The following is a 20,800-nucleotide window of genomic DNA, read 5'->3' on the forward strand; positions in this document are numbered from 1 at the left end:
GGCTAACCACTTACAGCAATTAGTTCGAATATGACTGGCTACTCCACAGTGATGACAAAGATGTTGTTTCTTCTGTTTAGGCTTTTGAGAGTTAGCCTTCTTAGCCCTAGGGTTTTTAGCCTCTTTCTTATCCTACTTAGGGGCACTCCTAAGATAGATTTATCATTGTCTATGTTCTTACTAGCTAAATCAGTTTTGATATTAGTATTTTCAATATCAACATTATTACTAGGAGGAACAAAAATAGTAATACTAGTAGAAGCAATATTAGAAGAAGAGAAATCATACCCTAAACTGGTTCGATCAGAAGCTAATTTCTGAAGACTGAGCATCTCATTGAGCTTAGCACTTGAAGTTCTTTCCAGCTGAGCTCTAACTTGGAACTGTTTTGCCTCAACCTTCTTGGTCTTCTCAGCTAGGAAATTGTATTTAAACCTCAGTGCTCCTATAGTCTGATTGGCTTCATCAAACTTTGTGGAGAGTTCTTCACGTTCAAGCTCCACATCACTAAGCTTCTTGGTGGTCAACCTATACAACTTTTCATGTTTCTCCGAGATCTTGTATAACTTTGCATAGGCAGTGTGGATGTTATCTTGCTCATCCATCTTCTTAAATTTTGACTCCACCAAGTTTTCTTCTTCTTCCACATCTTCTACAATCCCTTCAGTAGGATTGACAGTGGTGGTGAAGGCATTCAGGATTCCGCCATCCTCATTTTCGGAATCATCCTTAGGTTCGGTGTCACTTAATGTAGCAGTAAGCACCTTGCTCTTGCCAATAGACTTGAGATAAGTGGGGCACTCCTATTTCATGTGTCTTAAGCCTTGACACCCAAAGCACTTGGGTCCTGAGGGAACAGTGTACTGACCGCCATCCCTTGCATCCTTCTTCCCTTTGTCTTGGCTCTTGAACAGAAAAGAGCTAGATTGCCTACGGTCCTTGTCGAAGCCCTTCCCATTGGCATTCTTCATGAACTTCTTAAATTGCCAATTGATGTAGGACTTCATCTTAGAATCTTCATCATCTAAAGACTCATCAGTGTCACTGCTCTTAGCCTTTAGTGCCATACTCTTGCTCTTGCTCGATTTCCTGATCCTTGTCAAACCCAACTCATAGGTCTGTAGACTGCCAACCAACTCTATCAAAAGAATTTTGTCAATGTCCTTTTGATTCCTCAATGGCAGTGATCTTGGCATGCAATCTCTCAGGTAGAGATCTGAGCACCTTTCTCACAATCTTGGGTTTAGGAACGGTTTTCCCAAGATTAAAAGTTAAGTTCACTATGTCCTTGAGCTTGGTATAGAACTCATCGAATGACTCGTCCTCCTCCATCTTAATCTCTTCAAAGCTTGTAGTGAGTCTCTGAAGTTTCGAATCCTTGATAGCCTTGGTTCCCTCATAAGTTATCTGAAGGATGGTCCATGCTTCCTTAGTAGTTTCAGTGGAAGATATCTTCTTAAACTCCTCATTAGTGACTACATTGTATAAAGCATTCAATACCCTGCTATTGAAGTTTGCCGCCTTTATCTTAGCATCATCCCAATCGGCCGACGCTTCCTTTGGCTTGGTCCAGCCAATCTCTATGGCTTGCCACACCTTCTCATCTAGAGACTGCAAGAAAGCTCTCATGCGTACTTTCTAGTATGCATAGTTAATACCATCAAACAATGGAGGTATAATAAGAGATTGTCCTCTATCCATGACAAACATGAGTCAATGGATCACACACAAAGATTAACCCTAATCAAAGTGTGCCCGCTCTGATACCACTTGATAGGCCAAAAATGTATTGACACCTTATGATAAATTAATTTATTAATTAGCCAAGTTTATTAATTAATCAAATTAACATGCAAATGCGTGGTAGCACAAACAAATCACCAATTAACTAAAGTATACAGCGGAAATTAAATTGACATGGTGATTTGTTTACGAATGGGGAAAACCTACACAGCAAAAACCCCATCGGGTGATTTTAAGGGCACCACTCCTGAGAATTCACTACTATCACAACAAGCAGTTACAAGTAAAGGAATCTTAGTACCTTATACCAACCTACAGTTGAACCCTTACCCCAATATCCAATTGGACTTGTTCTTTAATGTCATTCTCTCCTTTCAATGCACGGCTCCCAGTACGTGACTAACCAATTGCGCAGATTCTAGTACGCGACTTCAATCACCAACTAGAGAAGGTCGTTGGCTGCAAAGTTCTCCAGTTCATCACACGATGAAGATGAAGAAACTCCTTGGTCACAAAACCCTACGGTGTACAAACACAGTAGCTTCTTCACAAAAAAGATGAACTATGACAAATTTTGTCTTCTGTCACAATTTGCATAAACAAACTTTGCTCAACACTTGTGCACCTTGTGTCACCTTTGACGACCATTAAAATAATCCTTTTATATGTCTAGGGTTGTGAGAAAAGAAAGCCCAAACATACAATCACGAATTGGATGAAAAACAGACCAAAAATTATGAGTTTCATAAACCTCGACAAATACCCTATCTGTCAAGCTGCTGTCGAGCTTTAATAAACAACACTTTTCACACTTGAATCTTGGATAGACTTGCATGGCTTTAACACTTGAACTTGAAACAAGGTTTCTTGAACATCAAACACATCCTAGATCTACCCAATTACAAGTAAAATGCGTTTTGTCAAAGGATTCGCCAATTATATAAAATAGTGACATATGTTCCTAATATTGAATCACATATGTCCCAACAATATCAACGGTTTGCCACCAATCCATTATGGTCCATTTAGGCCTAAGGTTGGAATCATGGACCACCTAGTTGTGAGCGGCCTATTGATCTATTCCTTTAGCTTTAAGGAACTTACCCACACATAGAGAAATCCTAGATCCTATCAAAAGATGGTACCCTTTATATATCTTGTTTGTTTAACCATATATCTTGTGTTCACCTAATTCTAAAGAACAAATAAAAGATGTAAAATTGGGAGGATGGCTTAAAAGTTATGGCATATCCTAAGACATTGGGATGAAAAGAAAAAAAGTTCTCACATATAAGAGGCTTATCCCAAAATCTAAAGGTATATCTTAACTTAAAAAGTTCATAGGATCATAGCCTAATTGCTATCTAAGCCCAAAATCAAAGACTTCTTGAAAAGGAATTCTTGGGCCTATGGTAGTAAATATGCTTTAGGCCTAGCATCCAAAATCCTGCAAAATCAATATGAATCTCCCTAATATATTCTAGCTAAAAGGCTCCCCAAATGATGAGAGATTCATAGGCCTTGAAAGGAAAGCCACAATATATTCTAGCTAGAAGGCTACTTAAAAAAAAAATTGACAATGAATATAAGAAAAGAAGAGCCCAAAGGTAATAAATACATTATGGCCCATAGTTGAGACAAAGGGTTGAAAATCTTTAAGCACATTCTATTCTAATGAAAGCCCATGAGAGGAAAGAGAATGATTTTGAAATTGGACTTTCATCAAAATGGACTTAAAGACTTTCTAAGAACATTTAAACAAAGAAAGCTTTTAATTGGGAGAAAGATGAGACTTCTTTTCACGCACCATTGCACCACCGAGATCAAGTAAGCACCTCCCCAACCCAGCTTGGGCTCGAGAAAGCAACAAATGGCATTTGTTAAGGTTGATATCACACCTCAAGAAGAAATACTTCAAGAAGAGATACCTCAAGAATAAATGGCTGCTCCAATTGATGACACACTTGCGCAAAAGATATACAAAGCCTTGGAAGATCATGGTGAGGTTCTCAAAAAGATGGGAAGTCGTCTCTCTAAGCTAGGGGAGAGCAAGATCAAGAAGCTCATGCATGTGGAGATAAACGAGGAAGAAGAAAAAGAAGAATGGAATGAGAGGAATAAGACTGATTATGATAGGAACAAATAATTTGAGAAGCTTGCCGTGGATACTGTGGCAATGAAGGAAAAGATGGAGAAGATGCAACTAGCCTTTCGTAAGGCTCAAGGGATGGATGATTGTCTCTACAACATAGGTGGTCAAAACTCCAAAGTTCCCATTGCATTGCCTCCCAAGTTCAAAATTTCTGATGCGAAAAACTCTTTTGGTATTGGAGACCTTAAGCAACATGTTAGGAGATACATAAGCATTGTTGAAATGAAGGGTTTGGATGAAAAGCAAACTTTGCATGCATTTCCTCTCTCACTCCCAGGAGGAGCATCGAGGTGGTACTATAGCTTGAACCCAAGCAAGAGCAAAGTATGGAATGAGCGAGTGGAATTATTTGGGGACCAATTCATCTTCAATACCATGATTGATGTGACTTTGAGGGACTTAGAGACCACTAAGCAAGGAGTTGGGGAGACTTTCTCCAAATACACGACAAGGTGGAAGGGGAAAGCTTCCAAAATGGTTAATAGGCCAAATGAGAATGACTAAATCAACATGATCATCAAGAACTTGCTTCTGGCATATAATAGTAGGCTTTTGTCATCTCCTATTAGTTCTTCTGGGGAATTGTGTGATTGCGGAACTAGGATTGAGGACCCCATCAATAATGGGCAATTGGAGAAGGGGAAAAACAAGCCTCCAATCAAGAAGACATATGGGGGAGGAGCATCCACTTCTAAGGCACCTAACCCCGTGAATGTGAGTGCCACCATACCCCAACAACCTTTAGCCTACCAGAGTTTCACAAAGAAAGCGCACCAAGATTTTTTTTAACCTAGGAATGACCTTTGCTCAAGCATATGAGAACCTAACTTTCAAAGGATTCCTCAAGCCTTTAGATCCTACACCAATACCTAATCTTGTACCTCCTACTTGGAACCTCAATGAGTATTGTCATTTCCATAAGAAATCTGGCCATAAGACCGATAATTGCTTCCGCCTTAAACATGAGATACAAGACTTGATAGACAATGAAACCCTCCCAAACCCAAACATCATCACTAAGCCCAACATTAGGAAGAATCATTTGCCCGATCATCATAGAGTTCCTCCCTCATATCAGAATTGTGTGGAAATTGAAGAGATCGATTGGGATTACTCAAAGTTGATAGAGGTTGTGGAATTCAACATGGTGGAAATCCAAGGAATATGGGACAAAGAAGATGAGAAGTTAACAAGCGCCATACCCATATGAGGAATAGTCCCCAAGGGAATGTTTGAATTAAAGAAAAGGATCCTAAAAGATGACTTGGAAAATGTCACTAGTAGTGGGAAGCATTACAAACCATCCTTTTTGGAGAAGGATCACCCTGATAGAAATTTGGAGGAAGGGTCAAAACCTATTGGACCTAATGATAGAGAGGAAAAAGATAGGGTCTTGTCCTAATTGAAGAAGACTCAAGCTCATGTGTCCGTTTGGGGTTTGCTTATGGCTTTTCACAAGCACCTCAACGCACTCCTAGATGCTTGGAATGGGAAGGAAATTCCTATAGAGACTACACCTCAAGTGGTTCTATCTCTCATGGGAGTTAAGGCCCCGTCTCACCATTTCCTCACCTTTTTGATGAAGAACTTCCTCCTGAAGGAGCTACTCATACTAGACCCTTGCAAATCACTATCGAATGCATGGGTGTTAAGGTTCCAATGGTGTTTATTGACAATGGATCTGCTTTGAATGTGTGCTCATTTAGGATAGCTCTTAAGGTCGGCCTAGACTTGAAAATGATCATCCCTTCTCCTTTGAATGTTAGGGCATATGAAAACACATCAAGGAAAGTTATGGGAACTTTCAAAGCTCCTTGCAAAATTGATCCATTGGAAACAATTGTGAAGTTTCATTTGATAGACATCACCCCTAACTACATCCTCCTCTTAGGAAGGGCATGGCTTCATCCCATTGAAGCTATTCCTTCTACTTTACACCAAAAGATGAAAATTCCATGGAAAGGAGGAATCGCTATGTTACTTGGAGATGGTGAGATCCTAGCTCCCATCTATGGGCTCAAAGGAGAAGACAATGAGCTTTAAATGAGTGGCTTTGAATTTATGAACATGACTGATTATGTATTGAAGGATGAAAAGTACACTATGGGTTCACTCCCATATTGTAGTCATGAGGTAATTGCAATAATGAAGAAGGTGGGATACATGCCTGGTATGGGTCTTAGAAAAGAAAAAAAGAGGGGTTGCTGAATTCCCCAATTTCAAGACTCAACTTACTAGGAAAGGTTTGGAATTCTTTAAAGGCTATGACGGAATCAAGAAAACCTTAGTACTCTCAATGGGAACTTTGTGAAGGAAGGAGGAGTCTTCCCTTTTTGTGGCTTTCCCGAACTTTAGGTAGATAAAGATGGGAAAGCGTATCCCAGCTAGGAGATCTTCTTTGAGGAGAAGCTCACTTCCAAGGAGAAGCCAATGCCCTACTGTGGTGATTAAGGAGATTCAAGAAGAGGTAAACTAGATGGACTACATGGATACTGAAGCAATGTAAGCAATGCTGAAAGTTGAGGGGGGCATGCTCATCATCACCATTGAAGAGCCAAATGATCCTCCTACATCCATCATGCCTACTGATGGGCAACTCAGTAATTGAACTTGGGTTGGGTTTTCTAATAGCATGGGGAAGATACCTTGTAATGCAAGTTCCAATATTCGTTTCAACATTTTTAATAAGATGAATTCTGATTTCACTTATTTTGATGTGTCCCATAATATTGAAATTTTGCACTTAAATGATTTCACCGGATTTGAAAATGAAATTAATAAACAATTGGAAAAGAAAATTGAAATTTTGAAACTCTTAATTTGGGCAATGATGAGAATTTTCGCTTAATTAAAATTGGCTCCACTCTAAATGAACAAGAAATGAAGGATCTTAAAGAACTCCTCACTGAATTTCAAGTAGTGTTTGCATGGCCTAATGAAGATATGCCTAGCATTGATCTCGAAGTAGCACAGCATCACATTGACACTCATTCTCACATGGTACCCATCAAGTAGAAATTAAGGCGCATGAGGACTAAATGGCTCCTTAAGATCAAAGAAGAAGTCATAAAGCAGTTAAAAGTAGGGTTCCCTAAACCAGTACACCAAGCTGAATGAATAGCTAATGTCGTGCTTGTACCCAAGAAGGATGGAAAGGTAAGGATATGTGTGGACTTCAAAGACCTAAACAAGACTTGTCCTAAGGATGATTTCCCTTTACCTCACATAGATGTCTTAGTAGACAACACCGCGAGTAGTACTTTGATGTCCTTCATGGATGGTTTTTTGGGATACAATCAAATCAAGATGGCTCCTAAGGAGATGACCATCACCACCGAATGGGGAATCTTTTGTTACATAGTGATTTCATTTGGGCTTAAGAATGCAGGCACAAACTACCAAAGGATGGCCACAACCCACAACCCTATTGCATGACATGATGCACAATGAGGTAAAGGTATACATCAATGATATAATCATGAAGTCCAAAGATAGAGGAGGTCACATAAGCAATTTGAGGTAGTTCTTCGAAAGAATCAAAGAGCATAGTCTAAGATTGAACCCACAAAAATGCAGTTTTGGAGTAACTGTTGGAAAATTACTAAGCTTCCTAGTAAGCGATAGAGGGATAGAAGTCGACCCATCAAAGATCAAGGCCATATTGGACATGCCTCCACCTAAGAATGAAAAGGAGATAAGAGGATTCTTAGGCCGGTTGCAATACATCAGTCGATTTATCGCCAAGCTCACTTCCATTTGTGAGCCCATCTTTAAACTTCTGAGGAAGAATGAACCCCACACATGGAATGATGAATGTCAAAAAGCCTTTGAACTTATCAAAGAATACCTTCTCCAGAATCTAGAAAACATATACTCCTCTACTCTCAATCATAGAGGATGTAGTAGAAAGCATGTTAGCACAAGAAGACGATGATAAGAATGAGAGCCATGTATTACTTGAGCAAGAGATTCCACAACTGTGAAACTAGATACATTCCTATAGAGAAATCTTGTTTTTCTCTTGTTTGGGCTATACAGAAATTAAGACATATCATCCTACCATTCCAAGTATGGATAGTTGCTAGAATGGACGCATTGAAATTTCTATTTGAGAAGCTTGCCTTAAGTGGAAGGTTGTGGAGATGATTGATCTTATTGGTTGAATTTGATTTGAAGTATGTGACTAGAAAAATCATCAAAGGAAGCGTTGTGTCAAATTTTTGTGCTGAGAACCTTATAGAAGGAGAAAGTGGTAGAGAAGACTTCCCAGATGAAGACATTTTGGTCGTAGAACTAGAGGCATGGAAGATGTACTTCGATGGAGTGGTTAACCAGTGTGGAAATGGGATAGGGGTACTTTTGATCACCCCTAATGGATCTCATGTACCTTTGGCTGTCAAGTTGAACTTCGAACCAACCAATAATATGGTAGAATATGAGACTTGTATCGCCAGAATGGAAACCCTACGAGAGCTAGGGGCAAGGGAGGTCGAAGTTTTTGGGGATTCGAATTTGGTCATAGCACAAGCACAAAAGTTGTAGAAGGTAAAATGAGAACACCTAAAACCTTACCCGAAGGAGTATGGACACGACCCTTAGAAATAGAATAGAAATATCAGTCAGTATACAAAGAGAAAGAAGATGTGGCCATCTTGGTCATAGAATTAGGAATCTACCCTGATGGTGCCTAAAAAAGGAACGTTGTTCAGTTAGGATGATGGCAATGCAATACATTCTATGTGGAGGTCAGCTCTACAAGAGATCCGATGATGGGGTCCATCTTTGTTGTCTAAAGAAAGAGGAAGCTAAAAGAATCATAGAAGAAGTCCACCCAAGAATTTGTGTTCCTCATATGAATGGGAAGATGTTGGCAAAGAAGATTTTAAGGATGAGATACAACTGGAATACAATGGAAACCGATTTCATAGACTTCAAGAAAAGTTGCCATGACTGCCAAACTCATGCAAACTTGAACCATGAGCCACCTAATGAGCTATACAACATTACCTCTCAATGGCCTTTCTCTATATGGGGCATAGATATGATTGGCAGAATAGCTCCTGAGTCAAATGGACACGAATACATCCTAGTTGCAATTGACTACTTCACCAAGTGGGTAGAGGCAGCCTCCTATTCCATACTAAAGGCTAAGCATGTGGCTCAATTCATAGAAAACAACATCATTTGCCGGTTTGGAGTGCCACAAGAGTTTATCTTTAACAATGGTTCCCACTTTGAGGGAGAAGTCTTAAGGTTCATGGAGTTGTACAACATTGAGCACCACAAGTCTTCACCATATCGACCACAGACTAATGAGGCTGTGGAAGCAACCAATCAGAATATCAAGAACATCCTAGCCAAGATGGTAGTGACATACAAGGATTGAATTGAGAAACTTCCATTTGCTCTATGGGGTTATAGGACTTTTATCTGTGCATTAACTGGGGCAACTTCCTACTCGTTGGATTATGGAAGTGAAGCGGTGCTTCCCATTGAAATAGAGATACACTCTTTGAGAGTATTGGTGGAGACCAAAGTCCGAAAAGAGAATTGGATAAGGGTGAGATATGAACAATTAGCCTTGATAGATGAGAAGAGGATAAAAACCCAATACCATGCACAAGGTTATCAAAAGAGAATTACTAGAGCATTCAACAAGAGGGTAAAGCCTAGAAATCTTAAGGAAGGAGATCTCATCCTAAAGGTACTTAGGGATGAAACTTTTGATCCAAGAAAAAAGATGAAGCCAAGATGATCAGGTCCTTTTATCATTAAGAAGATCATGTCAAAAGGCGCCACGAGAATTACAGACTTGGATGGAAGAGAGATACTCTACCTAATCAACATTGACATGCTCCAGAAGTATAACCTTTAAAAAGAAAAAAGCCCTCTAGGTTGAAAACCTAAAGGGACAACCTAGGCAAAAATTAGGGTAAAGAAACCACACTAGGTTGAAAACTCGAAAGAGTGATCTAGGCAAATATTAGGAGAAAATATCATGGGCATGGCGAAAATTCCCGCAAGGACGTCATGGGCAAAAGTTACATGGCACAGGAAAAAGAAAAGAAAAGAAAAGAAAAAATAAAGACAATAAACAAAGATAATAAAATGGTTGATTTTCTCATTACTCAAATTAAAATATGATAAACTATTTCATAGGGAATTTGGAACATTCCAATCCTTTATTAACTTAAATGAAAAGACAGGGAATCATAAAGTGGAGAAAAGTAAAATTTAGGGCATATCAAGATAGTCACTCGATCCTCTTCCTCTTGTTGGATTTCTTGTGATCTTTCTCTTCCCTATGGACTACTCTCATATTAGTGGATAACCAATTCTTGTATCTCGAAGTTGGATGGAGAAATTGAGGAAAATGGATGTCCCTATTCATCACCCTTCAAGGCCTAGTCTCTTGTATCTTACCCAAGACTCTCTCGATAAATGCTAAATTATGATAAGAACCATCACCACAAGGCACCCCTTGACGGTCGCCAAATTGTCATGCAATACCACATGTAGGATAATAAAAGCAATGGTGATGCCCAACCAAAGGTACACAATTTTCCTTGAAACCACAACTATTCATAGCCTCGATGTGCCACCATTCTACCACCCACTAGACATCCACAGAAGTAAGATGCTTCAAGAGTTTCGTAAGATTGGCAGGATCCATCTCTTTGTCCTTGAGCTTGCAATCAAGATAATGCTTCGATTGGTACTGATTATATAGAACGAGGGGAGGATGAATCAGTTTGAGCTTCTCATCCAACCATATCTAAGGGAGATAAAAAGAGAGCATGGGTGATGAGTGGAAAAAGGAGAGATAAAAAGATAAAAGAAAAAGAAAAAGAAAAAGAGAGAGAGAGAAATATTCAAAAACGTTATAAGGAGCCTTGATGGGTTGAAAACAGAAAGGCAATCCATGCAAAATTAAAGGAATCCCGCTAGGTTGAAGAAACCTAAGCAAAAATTAGGGATCATACCTAAAGAAGAAGAGGGCTCCCCTCAAAGAATGTTGCTTCCTCCCTATGAACGGCATCCAAACCTTTGAGGGTTTCAACCAATATAATGACTATTGGGCTTCCACTCCTTAGATTCCTAACCACATGAAGAATTCTAGGATCCACACGAGGTGTTTCATGCACCAAGAAGAACCTTCCAAGAATGCAAAGGCAAAAAGTGTTGAGATGATGAGAACGCTTTACCCCAGTCAATGGGACCTCTTTCATGGAAAAGTACTTGAAAACCATGGAGACATTCAACTTGTCGAACTTGCACCATCTCTTGGCCATAGCTAGATGAACCCCAAAAGTTGATGAGCTAGGTCAGAAAGATCTTCCTCGAGAGTAGGAAGAATGATAGCACCGAAGTTGTGCTCACCTATGATTGCACCAAATTCCTTAAGAGTGGGGCATAACTCCACACCAATGAATTGGAAAACATGCCGAGTAGGAATCCAAAACTCAGTGGTAGCACGCAAAAGAGGCTCGTCTGCTTTGGCTTGATGAAAGAAGGAAATACAAGAGAGACCAAAAGGGATGGGAGCATCCTTGAAATTGAGATTAACCTTGTTAATCCAAATAGAAACCTCCAAAGAAGTGAATTCTGCCATTGGGGACCTTATAGAATGATTCCTAAGCTTAAAACATGTTTTATGAAGGTTTGGAAGCCTCTCGTGGCTGTTTTATAGTAGAAAAAGTCGCCTAGGGTTTTTTTTCTTGGCAGCATGCATGCTCATGGTCCTGGATGCGTACGCACGGTCAAAACCCACACACGCATACGTGTGTATGTGTACGCATTTTTATTAGGATTTCAAATTCCCTTTCCTATTTGTAGTGTGATTTCTACACCAAGGCTTCCCTCATGATTCCTATGGCCCAAAGGATTGCTCGAGACAGATTTGAACTCAGAATTTCATTCATCCAAGCAAAAAAAAAAGAAGGAAGAAAAGCAAGATAAAGGAAATATAAAATGCATACATATCCCATGAGTTGTAAATAAGTACATATCCTAAAATAAAAAGCAGGGATATCATTCCCTGCACCTGTTGACTGGGAATACTGAACTCTCCCTATTCCTACACGGGGATGAGATTGACTTTTGCCTATACCTACAAGGTAGGATTCCTAATGTAGTCGAGGATGCCTTAGGGTGTTCTCCCCTCTACAGGAGTCTCCTCCATTGGGGCTAATTTCCTGATGATCTCTATTTCCTTTATAACGCCTCACTTCTCATTGTAAGGCTAACACTTGCACCCTTAAACGATCCATTTCCCGATCTCTGCCGGATCGGGAAGGTCCCGTGGATTTCGTTGTTGATCTTTCCCTATAATGGGAGGGAGGCACCAGTTCTTTACTGTGACTCCATGGTGGCTTCGTCTGGCCATGATCCCTCTTCCATTTCGACAGTATCCTTCTAGTCCTAGAAATTGATCCTACGGACAAGCTCGGTTAAGGCAACCTAGGAGCCTCATTCCATCCCTGGCTTGTTATTTCAACTCCAACTAACTCCTAATCATACTGCTTGGTGGAAATTCCTACAGAAGGTGCCAATTGTGGGGGTCTGAAATGCAAAACTTCCTTAAAGGAGATTGGCTTCTAATCAAAACAAATAATTTCTAATTATGATGGGATGAAATTCCACAAAGATTAGAAAGGTGATTGGAGGTGAAAAAAACATAATTAAATACTTGGATTGATAAAAAAATAAAAAATAAAAATCAGTTTCTCGAGGTACACAATGAAAAAAAAGGAAAATATAGGCTCTAGCTTTCTCTCTTTTTCTCTCTTGCTCGTCCTCAATTTTTCTAGTTCCCCCTTCATGTTGGTGGCCTCCTCTTATACTCCCCTTACTTGTTGTTTAGCTGTTCCTCTCTTAGCTGGATTTGGGGATATATTTGTCCCATCACACCCCTCTCACTGCCAGTTTTAATTATGATGGCAGATTTTTAGGGTGTTCTTATTGTTTAAGCCAGTCATTCAGCATTTAATGGGGCTATTATTGGGTAGGGATAGCTCAGTAATGCAAGGATGACTGTTACATTGGGCTCTGCGTCTCCTCCTTTGTATTCCTCGAGAAGATAGCCAAAGAGGTATCCTCAATAAAATAACTAGTAGGTTTTCAACTGGACAATGCTACCTCGGGAAGATTGGTTCCACGAATTACCTCAGTAACGGGCCGTCAAGCCTAGATGTTCTCTCCTCCTTTGGGCTCTGGTTATCCCATATTTACATATGGACCAAGCTCATTCCATGGATGAGGCTTCAAGGAATACTTTCCTCAGATTGCAGTCCATGGGGAAGACTACTCCACTCCCCCACAACTATGTTAAGAGATGTGAATGGTGAAGGTGACTGGTGTTGGGTTATGTGTCTAGTTGTGTTTGATCCTAATTATGACCCAACCTGATATAAAACTGCTACAATTCTTACGATGAGTTTTTTAGAGGCTTTGTAGGCAAATTGTCTAACCACATAAATATTGTCTTGTGTGATTACTTTTGTTCACATAAAATAATCTGCAAGCACACAGAATCATAACAAGTAGTAAAGTGTTTTTAGAAAATGAATGTCGAACCCACAGGGATTAACTATGTTATTGAATACCGAAATTCACTAAATTAATTACTATTTGGAAAATCGAAAATAAATGGAACGTTCTACTATCTAAGTTAAATTAAACTATTTAATAAAAATAAATCTACGAATAAAAGATTAACAAAATTCAAAAATCTAAAAGTGTAAAAATATGATAAGAATGGATCTAGAGCGGTTGATTTCACCTAACAAATCTCACACAATTTATTCTTCCTAATTATTAAATTCTAATAATCTCCCGTTGATGATTAAAAATTCCTTAAGTATTCAATATCTTCTCTCGAATAATATCAAAAATATCTTCAACTAACAATTCCATATCTCTATGTGAATTTAATTAATTGGAGACTCATTACGTACTTTGTATTTTCTGAAAAATCACACTAATCGCGGTAAAGCATCTCTACTTTCGCTCAACTAATGATGTTTAATTCTAGAACTAAAATAACAAATTACCTCTCGGTCTCATTGTAATTCAATTAATCAAACAATAATTCGTAAAAAAAATAGTAAGCATTAAGAATAAGAATTAAACACTCAATCATGGAAATATTAAAAATAAAATAACTCAGAATATAAATTGTGTGTTCATTGCTAGACTACATCAACGCTCTAGAAAATAAATTTAGTTCATAATAAAATTGAAAAGAAAACAAATAAAACTTATGTCTTTCATCTGAATTGGTTGACCGACATGAAACTCTCGCCTTTGTCCTCAGATCCTCCTCTTCATAATGACTCCCAAAACAAGTTCTTCTATGCGGCACCCCCTTTTCCTCTTTGGTCTCTTTTCTTTTTTTTCCCTAAAGAGCCTTTAAATAGGTCAAGGAATCCTATTCCTGTTTGGAGAAAATCCCAGATTTTTAGGCTTCACTTAACCGATAATTTTGGCCCATTTAACGTCAGAATTTGGACTACTTTTGGTAAACTACAAAGTTGTAGCCCTTTAAGCTAACTTTCCAGCCCAACTTAAATCATCTCGATTGGATATCTAAGCCGAAAGTTATGCCAAAAATACTACTGATGTGCAGGCTGGAATCCTAATCCGAATTGGACTTGGATTTGGTGCAAATTTCCTTTGATTCCTTGCTCCACTTGGACTTGAATTTAGTTGGGTTGGTCTTCTCTTGAATTCATGCTTGGCTAGATGAAAGTTGGCTTGATTCAATTGGCTTAGCCCCACTTTGCATGTAAAGCTCTTGTTACCTACAACACAAAGATATTATATAATCAGTAACAAAATAACATAAAAGTAAGGCTAAATATGTAGATATGTGAGTACTTTATTGTATATATTTCATGCACATCAAATACCCCCAAACCTACATTTTGCTAGTCCTCGAGCAAAACAGATAAAGAGTAAAACAAAACAAAGAAAATATCCTAACTAATCCACTTTCGCTGGAAATTTCAATTGCATTTAGCGTATGCAACAAGCCTTTAAACCCCTAGCTTACACTAGTGAACGAGTTGTAGTCTTGTGAGGGTTTTCAGGGAATATACACACAAAATTCTGAGAATGAATACTAAAATAAACAAAACAAAGAAAATAAAAAATAAAAAAAAATTTCAATTGCCTTTTGCAAAAAGAATTAGTTCAAGTTCAAAAACACTACAAATGCTAAAGAAATTTCTCATGCCATCAAAACTCAATGTGAGTGAAAAGTGGTAGCCAACCCAAACATACTCTTAGTTTTAGAATAAACTTGACTCAAATTTTTATTTGAAAGTATGCTTCAACTCAAACCTTTCCGGTGTTATCACTCAACAAATGAAATCACTCTGAAATGGGGTGTAACACTCTTAACAATATATGTGAGTGGAATAATGTAAGAAAAATAAAAATCTCACATATAAATCACATGAAAAATGCTTAATCAAGAAAGAACAAGTAGTCTCATGATAAGATGCCAAAAAGAATTTATACCACACTTTTTATTCAGTCATATCAATATCTGAACTACACAATCTTCAAGATCAAATAAAGACTTTATTAGGACATAATGTGGGGTAAAAGTAAAGGGAATGAAATAAAAATGAGTAAAGGTAAATATAAGAAGTGTTTTCAAGATTTATCGGAATGTCAACTCTTTTTAGAATTTCCATTCAACATTTTTTTTTTCAACTCTTCTTCTTCAAAGCAATACTCATTTACATTTCACTTCTTTAAATTTGATGAGAACCCCTTTTGTTTACTTCTTTTTTCTTTTTTTTTTCTTTCTTCTCTTTTTTTTTTAATTTTTTTTTTTACTTACTTCAAGTTGTCACTTATCTTTTGACGTGAATGCAGGCATTTGTGATGGATGCACCCAGTTACTCAACAAGTCACAAACTTGAAGTGCTTTTGCATACTCATATTTCAAGTTACGGTTTGACGTAAGAGTAAACATTGGTAATGAATACCCCTAGTTACTAAGCAACTCAAAACATTGGAGTAAATGGAACTCTGTACAATTTTTTTTCTTCTTTTTTCCTTTCTTCTTTGAATTCTCGCACAAACCACCACATTGAAACAAACTGATCAAATTCCATCTTGAAACACTATGGACAAGGGCTTTAAGAAAGAATGGCTAATTAAAAGGCTCAATGGGGTGACTAGCGATAATGTATCAAAAACAAAGAAAAAAACATATATGGCTCAAAGTAGACAAAAATGGCTTAATTTCATCTCTCAAAGACTAGTATAGTTCATTCAACATCAATGACTTCAAAAGATTCAAGTGTGGCATAAAATCATTTTTTATTGGCCAAAATAAAGAACAATGAGACTACAACAAGGGAAATATGTTACGCACTTCCAAATGAACTTTAAGATTAGAAAAAAAATAAATAACCCTCCAAAAATAATGATTGGTTCAAAACTCACAAGGGTTACAGTCTCCACATTGTTATCATCAAGATTTTCTAATCATTTTTATCCTTCAACAACAAGTTGTGTCTGAGTGGCTACGTGCATGTGCAATGAATTGAGCATGAAAACAATGAAATTCTTTAAGCAAGAGTAGTATAATGAACTTAAAACACAAACCTCAAGCTAGGCAAAAGATTTTTTTTTTTTTTTGAATAAATAAAATAAATTCCCTTCCCCAAACCTAAATTTCACATTGTCCTCAATGGGAAAAAAGGAAGAAAAACTAAATAAAAGAATGAGAAAGGAGAAGAGATGCTCCCCTGATTTCTAATTGAATATTTTTCCTTGAAGTCCAGTCGTGTACCCAGTGAAGATTTTTGTGGTCTCTTTATTCCTACAAAATGGAAGAAAACAAAACAATAAGATAAAGAGAAAAAAAAATAAAACCAAAAAAATCAAAACAGAAACAAAAAATGAAAATCTTGGGTTGCCTCCCAAAAGCGCTTTATTTAACGTTTGTAGCTAGACGTTATCCTTTCATCCTTTTTTCCAGATGAGATTGATGGAGCATTTTTCTGAGTTAAAGTCTCCATCCATATAGGGTTTTAATCTCTGTCCATTTACTTTAAATGTCCCTTTTTGTTCATGATGGACTTCAACCACCCCATAGGGAAAAACTTGGTTTACCACAAACGGTCCTGACCACCGAGAGCGCAGCTTTCCTGGAAAGAGTCGAAATCTTGAGTTAAATAATAGAACTTTTTGCCCGACTTCGAATTCCCTACTTAGAAGATGCTTATCATGCCATCTCTTAGTTTTATCTTTGTAAATTCGAGCATTCTCATAAGCATCATTACGGAACTCATCCATCTCATTGATTTGCAATATTCTCTTCTCGCCGGCTGCTTGTAGATCAAAGTTCAGTATCCTTGTCGCCCAATAGGCTCTGTTTTCTAGTTCCACCAGTAGATGGCATGCTTTTCCATAAACGAGTCGGTATGGTGACATTCCGATCAGTGTTTTGAATGCTCTACTATAGGCCCATAAAGCATCATCTAACTTTCTCACCCAGTCTGTACGAGAGATATTCACGATCTTTTCCAATATACGTTTCAGCTCTCGATTAGATACCTTGACTTGTCCGCTCGTTTGAGGATGGTATGGTGTCGCCACGTGATGTGTAACTCCATACTTAGTCAGTAGTGCTTCAAATTGGCGATTGCAAAAATGCTTTCCGCCATCACTGATTATTGCCCTTGGAGTGCCGAATCGGGAGAAGATATTCTTTCGTAGAAAATTCACTACGACTCTCGCATCATTAGTCGGCAAAGCAACAGCTTCCACCCATTTGGAGACATAATCTACAACCACCAAAATAAATTTGTTAGAATATGAGGATGGAAAAGGACCCATGAAATCTATACCCCAAACATCAAATAATTCAATAACTAAAATATTTTTTAAAGGCATCTCATGTTTCCTAGAAATATTTCCAACTCTTTGACAATGATCACACAAATTAACAAATTTAAATGCATCTTTAAAAATAGATGGCCAAAAAAACCCTGATTGTAGAATTTTTGCTGTTGTTTTTGCACCACCAAAGTGGCTGCCAACTTCCAATGAATGACAATGTCTGAGTATGTTCTCCATCTCCTCCTCGGGCACACATCTTCTGATTATCTGGTCCGCATAGTGCCGGTATAAAAAAGGTTCTTCCCAAAAATAATATTTCAAGTCTGAGAAGAACTTCTTCTTTTGTTGATATGTCATCCTGGGAGGTAGAATTTGCGACACCAAGTAGCTGACTATGTCGGCGTACCATGGAACAACTTGTATAGCCATCAAATGCTCATCTGGGAATGCTTCTTTTATTTGAACTTGCTGCTCATCATCCGTACCTTGAAGCTCCATCCGAGACAAGTGATCCGCCACCAAATTTTCAGTACCCTTCTTGTCCTTAATCTCCAAATCGAATTCTTGTAGAAGCTAAATTCATTGAAGCAATCTTGGTTTAGAATCCTTCTTTGCAAGCAAGTACTTCAGAGCAGAGTGATCGGTGTAGACAATCACCTTCGAACCTATCAAGTAAGAACGAAATTTGTCAAAAGCAAAAACAACTGCTAATAATTCTTTTTCAATAGTGGCATAATTCAGTTGAGCTTCTGTTAAGGTCCTACTTGCATAATAAATAACATGAAAATTTTTATCTTTTCTCTGCCCTAAAACAGCCCCTATAGCATAATCACTGGCATCACACATTAATTCAAATGGTAAATTCCAATCTGGTGACACAATTATAGGTGCTGAAATTAATTTCTTTTTCAGTGTTTCAAAAGCATGCAAGCAGTCATCAGAAAATTCAAATCGAGTGTCTTTAATCAACAAATTGCAAAGAGGTTTAGTAATTTGGAAAAAATCCTTAATAAACTGTCAGTAGAATCCGGCGTGTCCCAAGAAACTTCTCACGCCCTTCACATTGGCTGGTGGTGGGAGTTTTTCGATCACTTCTATTTTTGCTCTGTCAACTTCAATTCCCTTATAGGAAATGCGGTGGCCCAGCACTATCCCCTCCTCTACCATGAAGTGGCATTTTTCCTAGCTCAATACTAAATTTGTCTCCTTGCATCTCTGCAAAACTGAAGATAAGTTAGACAAACAATTATCAAAAGAATATCCAAAGACAAAGAAGTCATCCATGAAGACTTCTAAAAAAATTTCCACCATGTCCAAGAAGATGGACATCATGCATCTTTGAAATGTGTCTAGCGCATTGCAAAGGCCAAAAGGCATGTGCCTATATGCAAATGTTCCATATGGACAAGTAAAAGTGGTCTTCTCTTGATCTTCAGGCGCGATGGCTATTTGATTATAACCAGAGTATCCATCTAGAAAACAGTAGTAAGCATGCCCTGCAAGTCTTTCTAGCATTTGATCAATAAAAGGTTAAGGAAAATGATCTTTTCGAGTTGCATCATTAAGCCTTCTGTAATCTATGCACATTCGCCATCCCGTGACCGTCCTTGTTGGTATAAGTTCATCATTATCATTTTTGATCACGGTTATTCCACCTTTCTTTGGGACGACTTGTACTAGACTTACCCATGCACTGTCCGAGATGGGATAATAATTCCGGAATCTAATAGCTTCAGCACTTCTTTATGCACCACTTCTTGCATTGATGGATTCAATCTTCTCTGGGGTTGGATAATTGGTTTATATTTTTCCTCCATTAAAATCTTGTGTGTGCAAATTGAAGGACTAATTCCTTTGATGTCAGAGATGGTCCAACCCAAAGCCATCTTGTGTTCCCGCAAGATTCTCAGCAACTTTTCCTCCTCTACATCACTCAAAGAACTATTAATAATAACTGGAAGAGTAGAGTCTTGACCTAAAAAAGCGTATCTTAAATTTGATGGAAGCAGTTTGAGCTCAAGTTTAGGTGGTTCTTCTGGTGGAGATGTTGGCTGACATGATTTCAAGTCTTCCACTTTTGGTTCCATTGAAAGAGGAAAGAGTGGTGTAGCCTCCAAATATCTTTCACACTCCTTAACCTCTTCATCATTGAATTTAACAGGTGTAGAGCGAGTAAGACATACCTCAAGTGGCAACTTTAGAAAATCAATTGCATAAGTCTCATCGGCCATGATCACGTCTCGGTCACTTATTTGAAAACAAGAATGTGTCTCGAGAAGAAGTTCCATAGACTTAAATATATCAAAAGTGACGTCATCCTCTCCGACCCTCGAAACAAGTTTTCCTTGCTGGACATCAATTAAGGTCCTCCCCATCGCAAGGAAAGGTCGACCCAATATCAAAGGGATCTCCTCGTCCTCATCCATATCAAGGACAATGAAGTCAGCCGGGAAGATGAACTTGTCAATACTAATACGTCCTCAATGACTCCTCTTGGATATTTAATGGATCTATCCGCTAATTGTAAAGAGATAGTGGTCGGCTTTACTTCTCCAAGAGCCAATTTCCTGAAAATAGAGGAAGGCATTAGATTAATACTTGCCCCTAAATCACATAAAGCTCTATCAAAATAAGATTTTCCTATAGTGCAAGGGATAGTGAAACTCCCCGGATCTTTCAGCTTAGGCGGCAGCTTCTTTTGTAAGATTGCACTACTCTTCTCTGTCAGCATTACTGTTTCATGCTCCTCCAATTTCCGCTTCTTTGATATAATATCCTTCAAAAATTTAGCATATTTAGGCATTTGTTCCAAAGCTTCAATGAGAGGAATATTAATATGCAATTGCTTAAATATACTTAGAAATTTAGAAAACTGATCATCCACATTGTTTTTTCTTAATCTTTGCGGAAAAGGAATTGGTGGATCATAAATTGAAGGAGAATAAGTCTCAAAAGTAATTTCCCTGGATTTTTTTGATTTTAAAGCTCTTTCATTCTCCTTAGTCTTCTCAGCTTGCTCCACTTCTTTCATCTCTGACTCGG

At 38.1% G+C, this 20,800-nt stretch overlaps 2 protein-coding genes across 2 annotated transcripts; one reads left to right on the forward strand and one right to left on the reverse strand.

The window, feature by feature from the left end:
• The first annotated feature begins 5,536 nt into the window (after positions 1-5,536).
• Positions 5,537-5,938, forward strand: LOC142637139 (uncharacterized). The gene has a single exon (XM_075811424.1). It carries the CDS (start codon positions 5,537-5,539, stop codon positions 5,936-5,938), a length of 402 nt encoding a protein of 133 aa, XP_075667539.1.
• A 14,218-nt stretch (positions 5,939-20,156) lies between these two features.
• Positions 20,157-20,789, reverse strand: LOC142637158 (uncharacterized). Its single transcript, XM_075811437.1, has one exon. The coding sequence runs from the start codon at positions 20,787-20,789 to the stop codon at positions 20,157-20,159; it is 633 nt and encodes a 210-aa protein (XP_075667552.1).
• Positions 20,790-20,800: the final 11 nt, after the last annotated feature.

This window comes from Castanea sativa, chromosome 5 (genome assembly GCF_040712315.1).
Source record: "Castanea sativa cultivar Marrone di Chiusa Pesio chromosome 5, ASM4071231v1".
Taxonomy (NCBI): domain Eukaryota; kingdom Viridiplantae; phylum Streptophyta; class Magnoliopsida; order Fagales; family Fagaceae; genus Castanea; species Castanea sativa.